Genomic DNA, 16,441 nt, shown 5'->3' with positions numbered 1-16,441 from the left:
GGTTATCTTCTGTTTCTATCCAATGCTGACACCGTTAAACCTTTCAATAATTTTAATTTTTTAAAAAGTAGTATCTATATCCAAAGTGGGGCTTGAACCCATGACCCTGATATCAAGTCACACTCTCTACCAACTGAGCCAGCTAGGACCCCTGATTTCAGTAATTTTTTTTTCAAAGATTTTATTTATTTGAGAGCGAGAATGAGATAGAGAGAACATGAGAGGGGGGAGGGTCAGAGGGAGAAGCAGACTCCCCGCTAAGCAGGGAGCCTGATGCGGGACTCGATCCAGGGACTCCAGGATCATGACCTGAGCCGAAGGCAGTCGCTTAACCAACTGAGCCATCCAGGTGCCCCTTCAATAATTTTTAATTTACTGAGTCATTAAGGTCTACCATATGGTTTATTCCAGAGAATGTTCCATGTGTACTTGAGAAGAATGTATTTTGCTTTTGTTGGGTGGAGTTATCTATATTTGTTAGATCTAGTTGGTTTACAGTGTTTTCTATGTCCTTGGTGATCTTCTGACCAGTTCTTCAATTACTGAAAATGGGGGACTGAAAATTCCAACTATCGTTGAATTGTCTATTTCTTTCTTCAGTTCTGCCAGTTTTGCTTCATGTATCTCGGGGTTCTGTTGCTAGGTGCATATGTTTATAACTGTTCTATCTGCCTGACGGATTAATTTTTTTACCATTATAAATGTCCTTCTTTGCCTGTAGTAACATTTTTCTTTTCTTTTTTTAAGAGACAGAGAGCACGCACGTGAGCTGGTGGGGTAGGGGGTGGAGTCGCAAAGGGAGAAAGAGTCTTAATTAAGTAGGCTCCACACCCAGCGCAGAGCCTGATGTGGGGCTCGATATCACAACCCTGAGATCATGACCTGAGCTGAAATCAAGAATCAGACACTTAACTGAGCCACCCAGGTGCCCCACATTTTTTTTTTCCTTAAAGTGTATTTTCTCTAATATTAGTATGGCCACTCAAGGTCTCTAAGCTACTATTTCCATGATATATATTTTCCATATTTTTACTTTTACCTATTTGTGTTTTGGGATCTAAAGTATGTCCCTATAGACAGCATAAAGTTGGATTATGTTTGATTTGTTTTTGTTATTTTGCCAGTCTCTGCTTTTTTGGTTGTAGTATTTAATCCATTTAATGAAATTACTGGTAAGGTAGGATTTATGTCTGTCATTTCGGTATTTGTTTTCTATATGCTTTCTATCTACCTTCTCCGCTTTTTTATTACCTTGTCTCTTTTACTATGTATTTAGAGTTATTATCTTAGTGGTTGATGTGTCTTGGTGTGGATCTCTTTGAGTCTATCCCACTTAGAGTTTGTTGGAGTTCTTGGATGCATTTTAATGTTCTTCATCAAATTGGAAAGTTTTTGGCCACAATTTTTTCCAATATGATTTCTGCCTCCCTCTCTCTTCTCTTCTAGGACTCCTGTTATGTATATGTTGGTATACATATACATTTCTGGAGCACTGTTCATTTTTCTTCATTCTTTTTCCTTTTTTCTTAAGATTTTATTTATTTGAGAGAGAGCACGTGTGTGCATGAGCAGGGGGGAGGGGCAGAGGGACAGGGAGAAGCAGACTCCCTACTGAGCATCGTCCTGGGATCAGGAGCTGAGTCGAAGGCAGATACTTAACCGACTGAGCCACCTCAGAGGCGCCCCTCATCATTTTTTTTTTTTCTGTTCCTCAGACTGGATAATCTTAATTGATTTCATATTTGATTCCTTCTTTTGCCAGCTCAAAACTGCTTTTGAACACCTCTACTGAATTTTTCATTTGCATTATTGTACTTTTTAAAGCCAAAATTCCTACTTGGCTCTATTTTTAAAACGATTTAGACCTCTTTAATGATATTCTCTCTCTGGTGACACATCATTCTCATCATTCTTTTGGTTCTTTAAACATTTTAAATAGCTGAATTAAAGTCTTTGTGTAATAAGACCAATGCCTGGGCTTCTTCAGGGATGGTTTCTACTGATTGCCTTTTCCCTTCACGGGCCATACTTTTTCTTTGCATGTCTCATAATTTGTGCTGAAAATTGGAAAAATTTAATAATATGATGGGGCAACTTTGGAAACCAGATACTCTGTCCTCTCCAGGGTTTATTGTTGTCGTTGATTATTTAGAGTTTCCTGAAATAATTCTGTAAAGCCTATGTTCTTTGATGTATGTGGCCACTGAAGTTTCTGCTGCTAGCTTAATGGTCAACTAATGACTGAACATTAGTTCAATCTAGAACTAATTTCCTTAAACACTTGCACCAGTAAGTCTCCCAGTCTTTGCCAAGGGGCTGTGTGTGTGTGCACATGCCAGGGAGGCTTGTGTAGATTCTCCTGGTCATATATAAGTAAAAACTGAGGGAATTCAGGGGGCCTGGGTGGCTCAGTCTGTTAAGTATCTGACTCTTGTTCTCAGTTCAGGTCTTGATCTCAGGGTTGTGAGTTCAAGCCCAGTGCTGGGCTCCATGCTACTTAAAAAGGAAAAAAAAAAAAAAAAGCTGAGGGAATTCAGGTCTCCCCAGGCCTGCACATAGCCCTATACATGTGTGTGGCCTTCTATGTTCTTCAGAAACTTTCCAGAACTTCCAATGGATATCTCATTCCCCATCTATTCCTAAGTTTTTTGGTCAGTTTGTTGTTTGTTCCAACTCTTTTAGCCAACTCAGGAAGCTGAGGTTTTAAACAATTGCTGCTGATTATTTTTAACAAACTCACCTAGGGAAAAGGTTGTTCACAGTGGGCACACTTTGAGCAATGTCAAAGACAAGCCCTGAGATGAGGACTTATATGGAACTGCCATACAGGTCAAATAATGACAATTCACCGGGAATGGGGCTTTTTGGAGGAGCTCCAAACCCACTCTGTACCCTCCAATTGTTGCTAGACTCCTGGATTTTACCATGATTATGGGGCTTTTCATTTCCAAGGCTATCCTGGAGCTAGGAAAAGGGGGATGAAAATAGGGTGAATTAAAACATCACAAAACGTGCTATTCTTACCAAGGTGGAACCACTTTTCTTTAATAAATGTTTCTGGATTGTTGCAAGCCTCTGGTTAATTTCTAGACAGTTTTTGCCAGTGTTCCCATCGCTTTCATGGAGAGAGGATTTTCAGAGGTTTTACCCTGCTGTTCTTACTGATGTCCTCTCATGTGAATTTTGAAAAGGAATTTTGCTTACAGCCCCTGGGACAGGGGCTCACTTTCCTTTGACCTTAGGGATGTTTTGTGGGAGACATCTTTAAAATATCACTGAATCTCTGGGGCTATGGGATAATCTCAGGTTCTTTAAGGAGAAGGGGCAGCTACTGACAGCAAGCAGGACCAGCCGCGAAGAGAAGTCCTCTGAAGGCTTTGAACCTTTCCGCTGTCAGGATCCTAAGTAGTTTCCTGCTTGGGTCCCGTCTGCTTGTCCCTGCACCCTGCCCATGCAAGCTACACTGAGTCTGGTAAGTGTGTATCATATCATATCAGAAACCTGTCTGGAGTGCTTAAGCCAGGGTTTCCATCTGTGGAAGGCCTTATCTCTGTGCCAGAAGTATGTTTATGGAGTGAAAGCAGCCATACATGGGGAAGAAGTCCAAAGCATTCAGCCTCTTCACACAGGAAGTTACAAGTTAACTACAATTTACATAAATGACACTAAATGCCTGAGGTGTGTGAGACTTACAGGTATTTATATACGTGGCCTTAGTGAACTCTTAGGACTTCATGGCCTTCTGGCTGAATGCAGAATCATTTCAGAAGCCCCTCTACCTACTCCCCATGTTTGAAGCACTCATAATGCTTTCTCACAACCATGGGTCTCACCTGACCATCTGTATCATGATTCAGACAACACACAAGACATGTAAGAGATGGACTGGATTTTGGCAGCGGAAATTATTTCAGTGCTTCACCTCAGAGGAGCTCATTACAGTTTCAAAGGACAATCTATTGGCTTATGTATTGAATAACATGCTATGTCAGCAAACAGTGGCCGCATCTGGCTTGCGTTTGTATGGCCTATGAACTAAGTTTGTTTTTAAGAGGTGGTTAAAAAGAAGAAGAATATGCCACAAAGAACCTGTTTGGTTTGCAAAGCCTAGAATATTTACTAATCTGACCCTTTCCGGAAAAAGTCTGCCTACCTGAGTAACAGAATCATGGGTTCAAATAACCAGTGATATCCTAGGACAGTCAACCACCATGATAAGATGATAGAACCAAAGGGCACAAAAACACTTGAAATATTACTTTAATGCTCTGGGCATTTTAAACATTCATAAAATCACCTTATTTCAGAATTCATTTCCTCTTAGGTACAGATTCTGTGTCTAGGATCAGAGACAAGTGTATCACTGAATTTTCTCCACAGCACCCACATGCTGCAGGGGACCTACTCTGGCCCCTGGTCTTCTCCAGCAGAGTCCCCTCCACCCCCACCCCCACAACAGGGCTGGATCCACACCTGCTTGACACAACCTTGGCTGTCAATGGAAACACACTCTGTAGCTTCGCTGCTGCTTGCAGATTCTGCGGATCCCATACATTTCCGACACTACCAGATATTCCAAGTCTGGGATAATCACCCTGAGGTGCTGGTGAAACAGCAAGTCAGCCGGTAAGCATGCCAGTACGTGCTGCACGGAATCATACAGACACTGAGGCACTTCAATGTTCTGGGTAAAATCGAGTTTATAATTACCATAGGAGTTCAGAGTGAGGGAAGGGGCTTTCCTCTCAGTAATGAATACCCTTAACACATATTTAGCAGATTTATAAATTCCTGTCTGTTTACATTTGTTGTCAAGACTTCACAAACTAAGGAAATGAAAGCATATTTTGAGTTTACAAATCTGGGACAAGAAGCAAAAAGAGAACATGCTTAGACAGCAGTTGCCTGTATCATGAATACGTAGGTCAACACGTTGACCAACAACACGGTCATTCTTAAAGAAATGCCTGTCCCTCCAAAAGGAACTTTTAAAAAAAAGTCCTAGGCCTCATTTGATTACTCTAAGGTAACAATGTGTTTTTCCTTCCTTCTCAAGCAGTGGTTCAAGGCATCTGAAAGAAAACGGATGCCTCAGGTTTCTGATTTCATTCGTCAGAGGTGGGAGAGAAAGAGGGTATAGAAACCAACATTTTTAAAAAGGTTCTCAAGTGATTCCAGCATATAGTCAGCACGGAGAACCTTGGTACCACAGGTTCTTGAGTCCTCCTGATCTCACCTGTCCTCACTAAAAATCCTTGAGGTAGTCCCCGGGTCAGGCAACAATCTCTTCCATGAGATAAGAAACCAAGGCACAGAGAGGTTAACGGGATCATCTCACACTGTGCGGCCAAATGACAGCACCAAGGTGGGAATTAACATCTCCAAATAAAGAACACCTCCTCCCCCCGCAACTGGCGACACGTACGCATACTGCACGTATAAAGACTGAGGAGCGAGGCATGACCATCTGTGCCAAGGGTATCATGGAAGGGTAAGGAACAGTTCTGAGCCAACCATCCCACCCAATCAAAACTAAATGCATAAAACAGATACTTATTTGAAACTATGTGAGGAATGAAGCATAACTTTCTTTTTAAAGCCTTACTTCCCTCACATATATGCCAGTGATTTATGTTTCTTAGAAAATCCATCAAGATCCATGGACTTGCAACATCTAAATTCTTAGCTCTGTCACTGTTAAGAACTAGAAAACTCTCAAATGTCCCTTTAATTCAGGTCCAAAAGATCATTACAAATCTACGTTCACATGTGATAGCACGACAAACACCTCCATGCTTTCCCCGTCACCAGTCCACAGAGACTTCTCAAGGACTCAGTATCTTACACGTTCTAGAAGGGGGTGCACCTTGTCATGATCTGCTCAAAGTCCCCAAACACTAACCCAACAGTGCTGGGCTTCCACGATTGACTTTCACTGCTGACTGTTTTTATTTTGCTCTGGATGCAAAGTTTATTATCTATATTGTGGGTAACCAGAATATTTTGTAATTCCAAATTCACAGAAGAGCCAAACCAGTTGGGCCGTTCTCCTTCACCCCGACATAATGCCACCACATCCTACACCCACTGCTGCATCTATGAAATACTCCTTATTCCTTTCTTCACTGTAAGCTCCCACATCTCATCATGTTTCAGGAGGCACTGCTCTTTTCTCTTTTTAGAAAAGTCTCCCTGACTGCAGAACTGTTGTCTGGTGCCACATAGAAAGAATAATGGAGCACACATATACACAAAGGAAGAACACAGCACTCTACTGGACAGGAGGCCTGCTGTGGTTCCCAGTACATTCTAAGAAGGACCTGTTCATTCAGCTCACAATGAACACAAGTAGCATCTTGTTCTTCCCACTGCTAGTGATGTAGCCTCCTAAAAAATCTACAGAACATTTGATCCAGTAAGTGGAAACTGCACCTAACAGGACACATTTGTTGACTTATAAGATGCTGTGTGGAGCTCTGAAACCACGTCTTTCCCGTTTTAGGAGACTCCCCCATTCAGGCCAGACATACACTCATTTAGACCCTCACCCTGATGTGAAGAGGCACAAACAGGCAGATAATCCTGGGACAATACCTGCCCTTCCAGCTCCTGCAGAAGGTGCTTCGAGGGCAGGAAAATGGGGGAGAGCAACCTGTGTCTGGGGCAGTGCCACCTGGGGTGTGTGTGTGCACACGCGTGTGTGTGCGTGTGTGCATGTGTGTGTAATTCTACTCCTGCCCCCTAGAGCGGGTTTTCCAAAAGTTAAAACAACAAAAAAGTGAACAAAAGGGAACTTTGCAAAAGTGCATGTAGAATTCTGGTTAAAACAAAGATAACTGAGAATCATAGTATTTCAAAGACCCACCACACCCAACTATTAAGTAAAGCAAGACATCGTGCTTTTTGTTTTTGTTTTTCTCTCTCATGCTTATTTGATGCTTATGGGTTTGTGGCAAACTTGCTGCTTGGTTTCTAAAACATGCACAGAGCAGATCGAGAGCAGCATTTGCTGTTTTGGTGCCCAGCCCACACCAATCCTGACAGGTGATTGACCAAACGCGTTCAGGAACATGAGGAGGCAAGCCCCCTTTGCTGTGAGTGGCGCCCAGCACAAAACCAAGGACTGTTGGTGCATGCTTGTCCAGAGCTTCAAGGGCAGGGTGTTGTGGAGAGGGATGGGCAGGGAACACGTTGGCAACCTCCCAAGTGCTCTAACATCCAATCCCTGTCCCAGACAGAGGGTTGCAGCTGGGCAGAGAGCTAAGGCACTAAGGCTGCAGCAGGTGGAAAGACACCAACCAAAGGTCCAACAGTCTCAACCCTCAGGGAGGAGAGGCGCTGCTCACAATGCTGCCTTAGGATAAAAATTGGATTTTTTAAAGGGTGAGAACGTAAAATAATCAAATCCCTGTCTTTTCCCCTTAGAAGAATATTTTGCTCTCCCCTCAGAGAAATTTGCTTCAGTTTTCACATCTCCATAGCAGTGCTGAGAGTGCCCCCTGGGAACCCCTGAGCCACCACTCTTTGGGGAAGTGGCCTTTTCTTCTTGTGTTCCCCCTTGGATCACGGCTTTGCCGGTTTGCCTCTCTTTCTCCAGTCCCGGCTTGGTAATGAGCAATCCTGACATTTCACCTTCCCCTGGAGCGTGAGCTCGTGCTTCTTCTGAGGCAGCTCTGAGCACCTCCCTCGGTCACAGCTTGATGAACGCAGCCAGCTGCACGTGCTGTGGCTCCGCGTCCGGGGGTGGGAAGACACTGGATATGGCTATGTCCACGATGCCCTGGCACAGTTCTGCATAAAGCTTCCTGCAACATGTTTTAAAGAGTATCACTGAAGATGTTCCTCAACATGCACATGAAAAGTCAAAGTTTTTTCACCAGGGCCTGCCCTAGATGTTCCACCTCATGACCAAATTCATAGAACTGGTTTCCATGGTACATACAAATGCTGCACGAAGATCAAGCATCCCCTGAACAAATATTTCTGGAAGGTCTCAGGTGAATGGACAAATGACTCCTGCTCTCACTGGCAGGGAAGACGGGCAATTTCAATCGAGTGTGAGAGCCATCTTGCCTGTCTGTGGTGGGGATACTTGGAGGGAGAGCACCTTCTCAGCGTGGCTGAGGAAACTCTAGGAGAGACTCTCCAGGGTGACAAATAAGCTGAGACCTGGGGAATGAGTGAAGTCAGACAGTGGATGACAGGGCAGAAAAGAGGAGGGAGAGGAGAGATACACCCAGAGAGACAGAAGGAGGGGGGAAGGAAGAAGGGAGGAGGAGGAGGAGGAGAGAAAGAGTGTGTTGGGGGAGGGGGAGAAGACGGGCTGGGCCAATGGCAGGAGCAGTGCACCCTGAGAGTGGATTTTATTGGGCAAGAGCAGAAGGGGAGGTCCCCGTTAGAAGGCTCTCTGCAAAAGCCTCCACAGTGATGGAGGACGACCTGTGGGAGGGCGACAGTCGGGGCGGACAGCAGAGGCTGCCAAGGCTGGAGGCTGAGCTGACAAGGTCCCAATGCACAGAACCTGAGGGTAATGGAAAGAAGGAGGCTGGATCTTGATCAGGATTCCAGCTTAGATTCTGTGGGGAGGGGAGGTAGACATCCACGGAGTTGGGCGAGTCTGGGGCAGGGGGTGCCTCTTAGACATCCACAAACATCCTTGTAGGACGGTGGGCAGGCAGGTGCAGACACTGGTCTGGAACTCTGGGCTGTGATGTAATTTGATGGTTTTAAAATGATGAAATTGAATAAGATCACATTCAGAGAAAGTGCAGTGGAGAGAGAAGACAAACACCCAAGACTGAGGCACTGATTGGGGTCCGCTGATGAAGAGCAAGAGGCCAATCTTGCCCACACCTCCTCAGTTGAACCTTCCCAGTAGAGAGTGTGCCCGAAGCCCCAGCAGAAGAGCATCCCAGCAAGGTGTGAGCAGCTGCCTCAAATGCTGCTGAGAGGTCCAGGGATGTCTGCACAGAAAGGGGCCACTGCACTTGGCAATGTGGACTTAGCTGGGGACCTTCAAAGAACAATTTCTATGGGGTGGAGGGGATGGCATCCAGCCCAGAATGGACCACAGTATGGATGAGGATAGAGGAAGAGGGGACAGCCTGAGCAGACACTGCTTTCCAGAGTTTGGTTGTGACAGGAGCAGGAGGAGGAATCTCTGCAGCAGGATGTGGCATCAGGGGAGGGAACTTTTTCACCAGCTGGGGAAATCTGCTGCATGTGCACATGTTGATGGGAACCCCGAAGAGGGAGCAATGTGGGAGAGGGTGACACTGTGAATGAGGAAGGCAAAGGGACATGGGACAGGAAGAGGGGTGGATAGGGCATAGAGCACAAGGGAAGACTGAACCTTTATTAGAAGGACAGGGGAAAACAGGCACGCTGCTGTGGGTTTGGTGAAGGGAAGATGTGAGCCATCCTGCTCACCTCTCTTCCCTCCTTCCGACTCAGTTCCAAACGCCACGGCTCAACAGCAGCCCTTTGCTCAATGATACTACCTTTAACATCCTTTAGGAAGGATAAAGCATGTCGCAGTTTGTAAGCTGTATTTGTCTGGTCCTTTGTCATGCCCACAGTCTCTCTAAGGACAGGGCCTGTGTCTCTGCTCAAGACTGTGACCCAGGCCCCATTATGAGGCCTGGCAGACTGGAGGTGCTAATGAATACTGGTTAGCTGAAGGGACTGCCGAACGAGATGAATCACACCTGCCATGTCACAGCCACTGAGCAAGTGGTAAAGGCCTGGCTCCTAATGAAAGAGCTACTTGTGTGTTAACGCTGCCCCTTGTAGGTCCAGGACTTTTTCCGGAACCTGTGGATGATCACCTCAATTCCTTCAAGACATGGATGTGGGGAACCATGAAGGGGTCTTGACCTGATGAAAGTGAATCTTTAGAAGAACCAGCAGGTTTCGAGGATCATGTCTAGGGGACTTCTCCTAACTTCTAAGGCCTCCATGAGGCTTTCGTGGGCATGTTCTGCTCATCTGTGCATGTCCCACAGAGCCTGGCACAGGGCAGGGTCCCAATGGATGCTATGTCCCCCTTCTGAAGGCTCTCCCCTCCTCTCCATGGTACATGTGACACTCTTCTCTTACATCCCCATTCTAGCTCCACTGTGTCTACAGTGCCTTCTCAGAACACTTCCTGCCTGGAGAGCCCCTCAATTTCTTGGTTATCAGTGTCCCCTCCAACTCACAGGACCCCATTCCCTGAACTGGTCACACAAGAGGGTCTCCTCTGACAGTTATTAGCTTTGTTTGAAATTCTCATAGCAACTACCACCCACCTGAGCACAGACTATTGCTCAACACACATGGGGGAATTGGGAAGGACTGACTCAGCAGCAGAGCCCCCTGCTGGCCAGGGTCCTGCCAAAGGCCATCCTCCCTAACAGCAGTTAAATGGCTTACGCTTGAACACTTTGGTAATGGGACCTCACCACCTTGCCAAGACAGGCTATTCCAACTGTGGAACCAACTTCCCATTTGTTAAAACATAGTGGTGTTCAGGCTTACTGAGCACAAGCCGGGGCGCCGTTGACCTCAATGAGCCAGACCTTCAGCTCCTCATCCACCATGAAGTCGAAGCCAAAGAGCTGGAAGCTCTGGTAAGGGAGGTGCCTGGTGCTGATGGCGGGCTCCACGCTCATGAGGCAGCTTCTGCGGGACAAAGGGGGAGAGTTCACTGAGAATGGGTTGGTTGAGGGAGAAGGAACATGGAAGATGTGCTTGGATGATTTTATATCAAAAGTGATGATAAAAAATCCACTTGGACTTAATTTTTTTTTTAAAGATTTTATTTATTTATTTATTTATTTATTTATTTATTTATTTATTTATTTATTAGAGAGTGAGCGGGAGAGAAACAGCATGAGAGGGGAGAGGGTCAGAGGGAGAAGCAGGCTCCCCGCTGAGCCGGGAGCCCGATGTGGGACTCGATCCCAGGACCCTGGGATCATGACCTGAGCTGAAGGCAGTTGCTTAACCAACTAAGCCACCCAGGCGCCCTGGACTTAATTTATTTATTTATTTTATTTTATTTTTTAAAGATTTTATTTTGAAGTAATCTTTACACCCAGTGTAGGGCTCAAACTCACAACCCAGAGGTCAAGAGTTGCACGCTCCACCAACTGAGCCAGCCAGATGCCCCAATTCTCTTTTCATTACCAACAGATTACTCAAGACAATGCTATTTATCAAGCTATTTTTTAGAAAACTCTGCCAATACTCATGTTCTTCCAGGTAGGGGCTGCTTTCCCAGCACAGCGCTAAGTCACCACAGACCCTGGAAAGGTGGATTCCTCCAACAGGAGACTGCTGCCATGTTTGTAATAAATAAAACACTCCCATGCATTGTTGCCACATAAAAGAAATGGACTGCCATTTGGTGAAGAGCAGAATCTGTAGTGAAGCTGGCCTCATTCATTACTTTCATTACCTCTGGTTCTAATGCCAAATTATTACTAATTAAAAGATTTAAATATTAAAATACAAAATAGAATTACTATTAACATCAACTACTGTTCAAAAAAATTGGGAAAAAAAACACAGAAAACTGAAAACACAAAAATGTTGAACATGAGCCTTAGAAACATACTGAGTTAATACATGAGATCTAAGGTTAGGGGCCTAAGGCCAGAATCTTGGACAAGATCTTTAACCTCTCTTAGCCAAGCTTTGATTCCTTTATCCATAGAGGAAGGGGTAAAAGTAATACCTAGTCCTAGCACTGGGATGGTTCAATGAGGTAATTACATGAAGAACTTACGAGGGTGCCTGGGTGGCTCAGTTGGTTAAGTGTCTGCCTTCGGCTCAGGTCATGATCCCAGAGTCCTGGGATCGAGTCCCACATTGGGCTCCCTGCTCAGTGGGAGCCTGCTTCTCCCTCTCCCTCTGCCCTTCACCGCCCCGCCCCCCCTTGGGCTCTCTGTCAAATAAATAAATAAAATATTTCTGAAAAAATATATATAAACCTTATTAATAATAAATCACTGTTTTCTAGAAAAACCATCCCAGAAAACCTAGGTCATTTCTGGTTTTTATTTTTTTTTTAAGATTTTATTTATTTATTTGAGAGAGAGAAAATGAAGAGACAGAGAGCATGAGAGGGAGGAGGGTCAGAGGGAGAAGCAGACTCCCTGCCGAGCAGGGAGCCCGATGCGGGACTCGATCCTGGGACTCCAGGATCATGAGCTGAGCCGAAGGCAGTCGCTTAACCAACTGAGCCACCCAGGCGCCCAGTCATTTCTGTTTTATGCAGATCTTCCCTGACCTTTTCCCTCAACTGAATGTTGGGGCAAAATATCTATTTTAGTAATAAAATATGTTATGATGACTCTAAGATTACCAGAAATAGCTTTCCTCCTACACAACTGTATGTTTAGAAGGAAAAATGAAGGAACTGGCTTTCATGTGATTAACTCCAAGATGTATCCATACAGGTACGTCTTGACTCGTGACTTTAAAGAACAGAGACCTCTCTGAACTTGGAGCCAGAGTCTTGTTCCCCCAACTTCCCTCCACCACTACATCCCCCTACCCCAGCCCAAGCATCAACTTACTTTCTCCCCCCACCCCAAAATAGGAAAATATTTCTATGCTTATGTTTAAACCTCTAAAAGTAATTTTGGGCAGTTAACCATTTAAGAATCAAATGGAATGAAAATTTCTTCTCTCATTCATCTTTAACCTGCACTGGTAAGCCACATATCACTTTTTTTTTTCTATAGTTTATCTCTATTCTATAAGGGAATACCCTTAACTTTTGTTTTAATTAAAATACCCCTTCCAATATTATAATTAAGAAAACTTTTACATATAATAGAGGCTCATGGTTAAAAGAAAGAAGAAAAAACCCCAACAAAGTGAAAGAAACACTACGCTCAAACACATAAAGGAAAAACTGAGAGCCAGAAGCAAGTCAAAATTAAGTATGATTTTTTTATCTGCTAGAAGCTCAAGATTAATAACTCACTTTAAAGAATTTTTTTTCATCATCAGAGACTTTATACAGTACATCTTTTTTCAGCGGGAGTGGGAAGGTAGGGGGAGGCTAGCTGGGGGGTGGGGTGGGGAATAAAACCATGAGAGCTGTTAGGAGCATTTATAGCACCAAAGTAGCAACACTCTCTGAACTGTACAGAACAATGCGGGGGGGACGGTGGGGAGGAAGGTAACAAATATCCAATAAATCTTTGCCTAAAATAGGAAATCTTTCTTCAGCATACTTGATTTATCTGGTGTTAGAATTCTAAGCACCTATAATCCCCGAAGAAAGAGGACTAGTTATTCTGCCAGACTCTATGTAAGAATACATTAAGGAAAAAGTCTCAGTCATTGTGATAAGGTGGTAATGACACAACAGACAACAGACCCAACAGAACAGAGTGGAGATCCCTAATATAAATGGCCACCTGATTTATAATAAAAGCTCACCAAAATGCAGTGGCAAAAGGCCAGTCTTAAGCACAAATGATCCTGGGTCAACTGGATACCCCGTAGAAAAATATGAAACTTGGTATATAACAATTCAGGTAGATTATAGGTCTAAAACGTAAAAGATAAAGACCAAGATGTCCATCAACTATAGAAGGGATAAACCGTGTAATAATCACACAACGAAATATTACACAGCAGTATAAAAGGTAAACCACTGCTCTATGCAACAATATAGATGAAACTCGTAGCTACAATTGTAAAAAAGTTGAACATGAAACAGGAAATACAGTATAATTCCATTTACATAAAATGTAAGAGTAAGCAAAAGGAATCTATGATGATAAAAGTCAGAAGAGTGGCTCTCTGTGGCATGAAGTATATATTTTGAGGGAGTCCAAGGGAGTATTCGGGGGTGCTGTAAATTTTTTTTTTTTAAAGATTTTATTTATTTGACAGAGAGAGACACAGTGAGAGAGGAAACACAAGCAGGGGGAGTGGGAGAGGGAGAAGCAGGCTTCCCCGCGGAGCAGGGAGACCGATGTGGGGCTCGATCCCAGGACCCCGGGATCATGACCCGAGCTGAAGGCAGACGCTTAACGACTGAGCCACCCAGGCGCCCCGGTGCTGTAAATATTTTATATCCTGATTCATGTTATGATTAGCTGAGTGTATGCATAATTAAAAGTTCACTACACTGTACACTTACGATTTGTGGACTTTACCATATGCATGTTACACCCCAATTTAAAAAAAATCTCTATTGGATTTAGTAAACTATAATAAATGAGTAACATTAAAAAATTATTTCCAGACACATTAAGAAACAGGACCAAGAGAAAAAAACAGACAATAGAAACAAGACCTATAAAAGTCAGGGGTTGGCAAACTTTTTCTACAAAGGACCAGACAGTAACTATTTTAGGTTTTGAAGGCTACATACAGTCTCTGTTACATATTCTTCTATTTCTAAAAAACCTTTTAAAAATGTAGAAACTATTTTTAGCTTGTGGCATATATGAAAACAAGCTTTAGGTTGGATTTGGCCCATAGAACATAGTTTCCTAACCTCTACTACAGGTAATTCAGATTTCAGACTAATCAAGTAAAGATGTTAAAGAATTGCCATTAACATTTTCAAGATGTTATAAGACAAGTGAGAGATTTCACAAAAGAACTATAATCTAAAAAGAGTCAAATGGAAATTCTAGAACTGAAATGTATAATACCTAAAATCAAGAACTCAACAGATGAGTTTAACAATAAATTTTAATGGCTTTTTCCTTTTTAAATAGGTTTTAATTGCTGAAGAGAGAGATCAAATGATACACATGGGACAAATGGGAGACAGTGAAAAGGACTAGCTTCATGTAAACAGAATCCCACAGGAGAGAAGAATGGGCCAAAAGCCATAAGTGAAAAGATAGTAGCCGTGAATATCCCAAAACAAATAAAAGACCTGAAGCCACAGATTCAAGAAGCACTATGATGCCTATGTAATGGAAGCCGGAAGACAATGGTAAGCCATCTTCAAAGTGCTTAAAAAAAAAAGGATTCTGCTGATTTAGAAATCTGTTTCCAAAGCAAGTGTCTTTTTTTTTTTTTTAAGATCTTATTTATTTATTTGAGAGAGAGAGAAAGCAGGGGGAGGGGCAGAGGGAGAGAGACAATCTCAAGCAGACTACCCACCGAGCAGGGAGCCCAACACAGGGCTTGATCTCACAACCTTGAGATTATGACCTGAGCTGAAGACAGACACTTAACTGACTGAGCCACCCAGGCACCCTCCTTCTTTATTTTTTTAAAGACATTTGCTTTGGGGGCGCCTGGGTGGCTCAGGTCAGATCTCAGGGTTGTGAGATTGAGCCCTGCATCAGGCTCTGCACTCAGCAGGGAGTCTGCTTCAGATTCTCTTTCCACCCCCCCCACCCCCTGAACATGCTCTCTCTCTCTCTCAAAAAAAAAAAAAGAATAAGGAAACTGATCCTAGACAAAATTAAGAAAATACATGAAAGAAAGAGAAGCAACATAAATAGTAAAAATGTATGGGGAAATCTAAATGAATATTAACTATATAATAATAATAATGTTGTGTGAGTTTACAATATAGATAGCATTAATGACCATGCATTTACCCACAATCCAATTCCTTTAAGCCTCTTTCTTGGGTCCCTCCTAGTTCCACTTCAGAGATAACCACTATTTCGAATTTTGTGTTTTTCATACCTTCAGTTCTCTATTTTTACCACACATGAACATTCTTCTAAATAACTTATTTAGTTCTGCTTGTTTTTCAATTTATATGAACAGAATCAATCTGTATACATCTTATATACAGCTTATATATTTTGCAATTTTTGCTTGACATTATGTTTATGTAACACCAGTGAAAATATCCTTCAGGAGAGGCGCCTGGGTGGCTCAGTTGTTAAATGTCTGCCTTCAGCTTGGGTCATGATCCCAGAGTTCTGGGATCTAGCCCCGCATTGGGCTCTCTGCTCAGCGGGAAGCCTGCTTCTCCCTCTCCCACTCCCCCTGCTTGTGTTTCCTCTCTTGCTGTCAAATAAATAAATTTCTTAAAAAAAAGAAAAGAAGAAAAGACAATATCCTTCAGGAATAAGGTGAGATAAAGACATTCTCAGATGACAGAAAATTAAACAGAGTTATTACCTAAAGAACTACTCTAAAAGGAATGCTAATGTCTGAAGGGAAATGATGTCAGAGAGAAACTTGGAACTTTAGGACTGAAGGAAGAGAATAAAATGGGGCAAATATCTGGGTAAATAAAAAAGAATATTTTTCTTTTTATATTTGAAGTGGGTTTCTTGTAGACAGCATACCATTTGGTCTTATATACATATTTTTTTAAAAATCCAACCTGATAATCTAACATAAATTAAAAAATATATGACTATTGATAGCAAGAACAGTAACATGCAGTAGAGATTTCAGTGTATGTAAGTGTAATGCATACCACAACTATAGAGGGAGAGAGTTAAAGGAA

General features: G+C 43.1%; 1 protein-coding gene across 2 annotated transcripts in view; it reads right to left on the bottom strand.

Moving 5' to 3' along the window:
- Positions 1–4,242: 4,242 nt before the first annotated feature.
- Positions 4,243–16,441, bottom strand: part of TTL (tubulin tyrosine ligase) — a 34,189-nt gene continuing 21,990 nt past the window's right edge. For both annotated transcript variants that reach the window (XM_035001063.1, XM_035001064.1), the window contains exons 6-7: positions 10,519–10,662; positions 4,243–7,805 (exon numbers count right to left, since the gene is read on the bottom strand). In XM_035001063.1, the coding sequence (XP_034856954.1) occupies positions 7,691–7,805; positions 10,519–10,662 (259 nt within the window). In that variant the 3' untranslated portion in view covers positions 4,243–7,690. The remainder of the gene's footprint in view (positions 7,806–10,518; positions 10,663–16,441) is intronic.

This window comes from Mirounga leonina, unplaced genomic scaffold (assembly GCF_011800145.1).
Source record: "Mirounga leonina isolate KUSES-001 unplaced genomic scaffold, KU_Mleo_1.0 Mir_125, whole genome shotgun sequence".
Lineage (NCBI taxonomy): Eukaryota > Metazoa > Chordata > Mammalia > Carnivora > Phocidae > Mirounga > Mirounga leonina.
The sequence above is the reverse complement of the archived record's forward strand: the minus strand, read 5'-3'. Positions and strand labels throughout refer to the sequence as shown.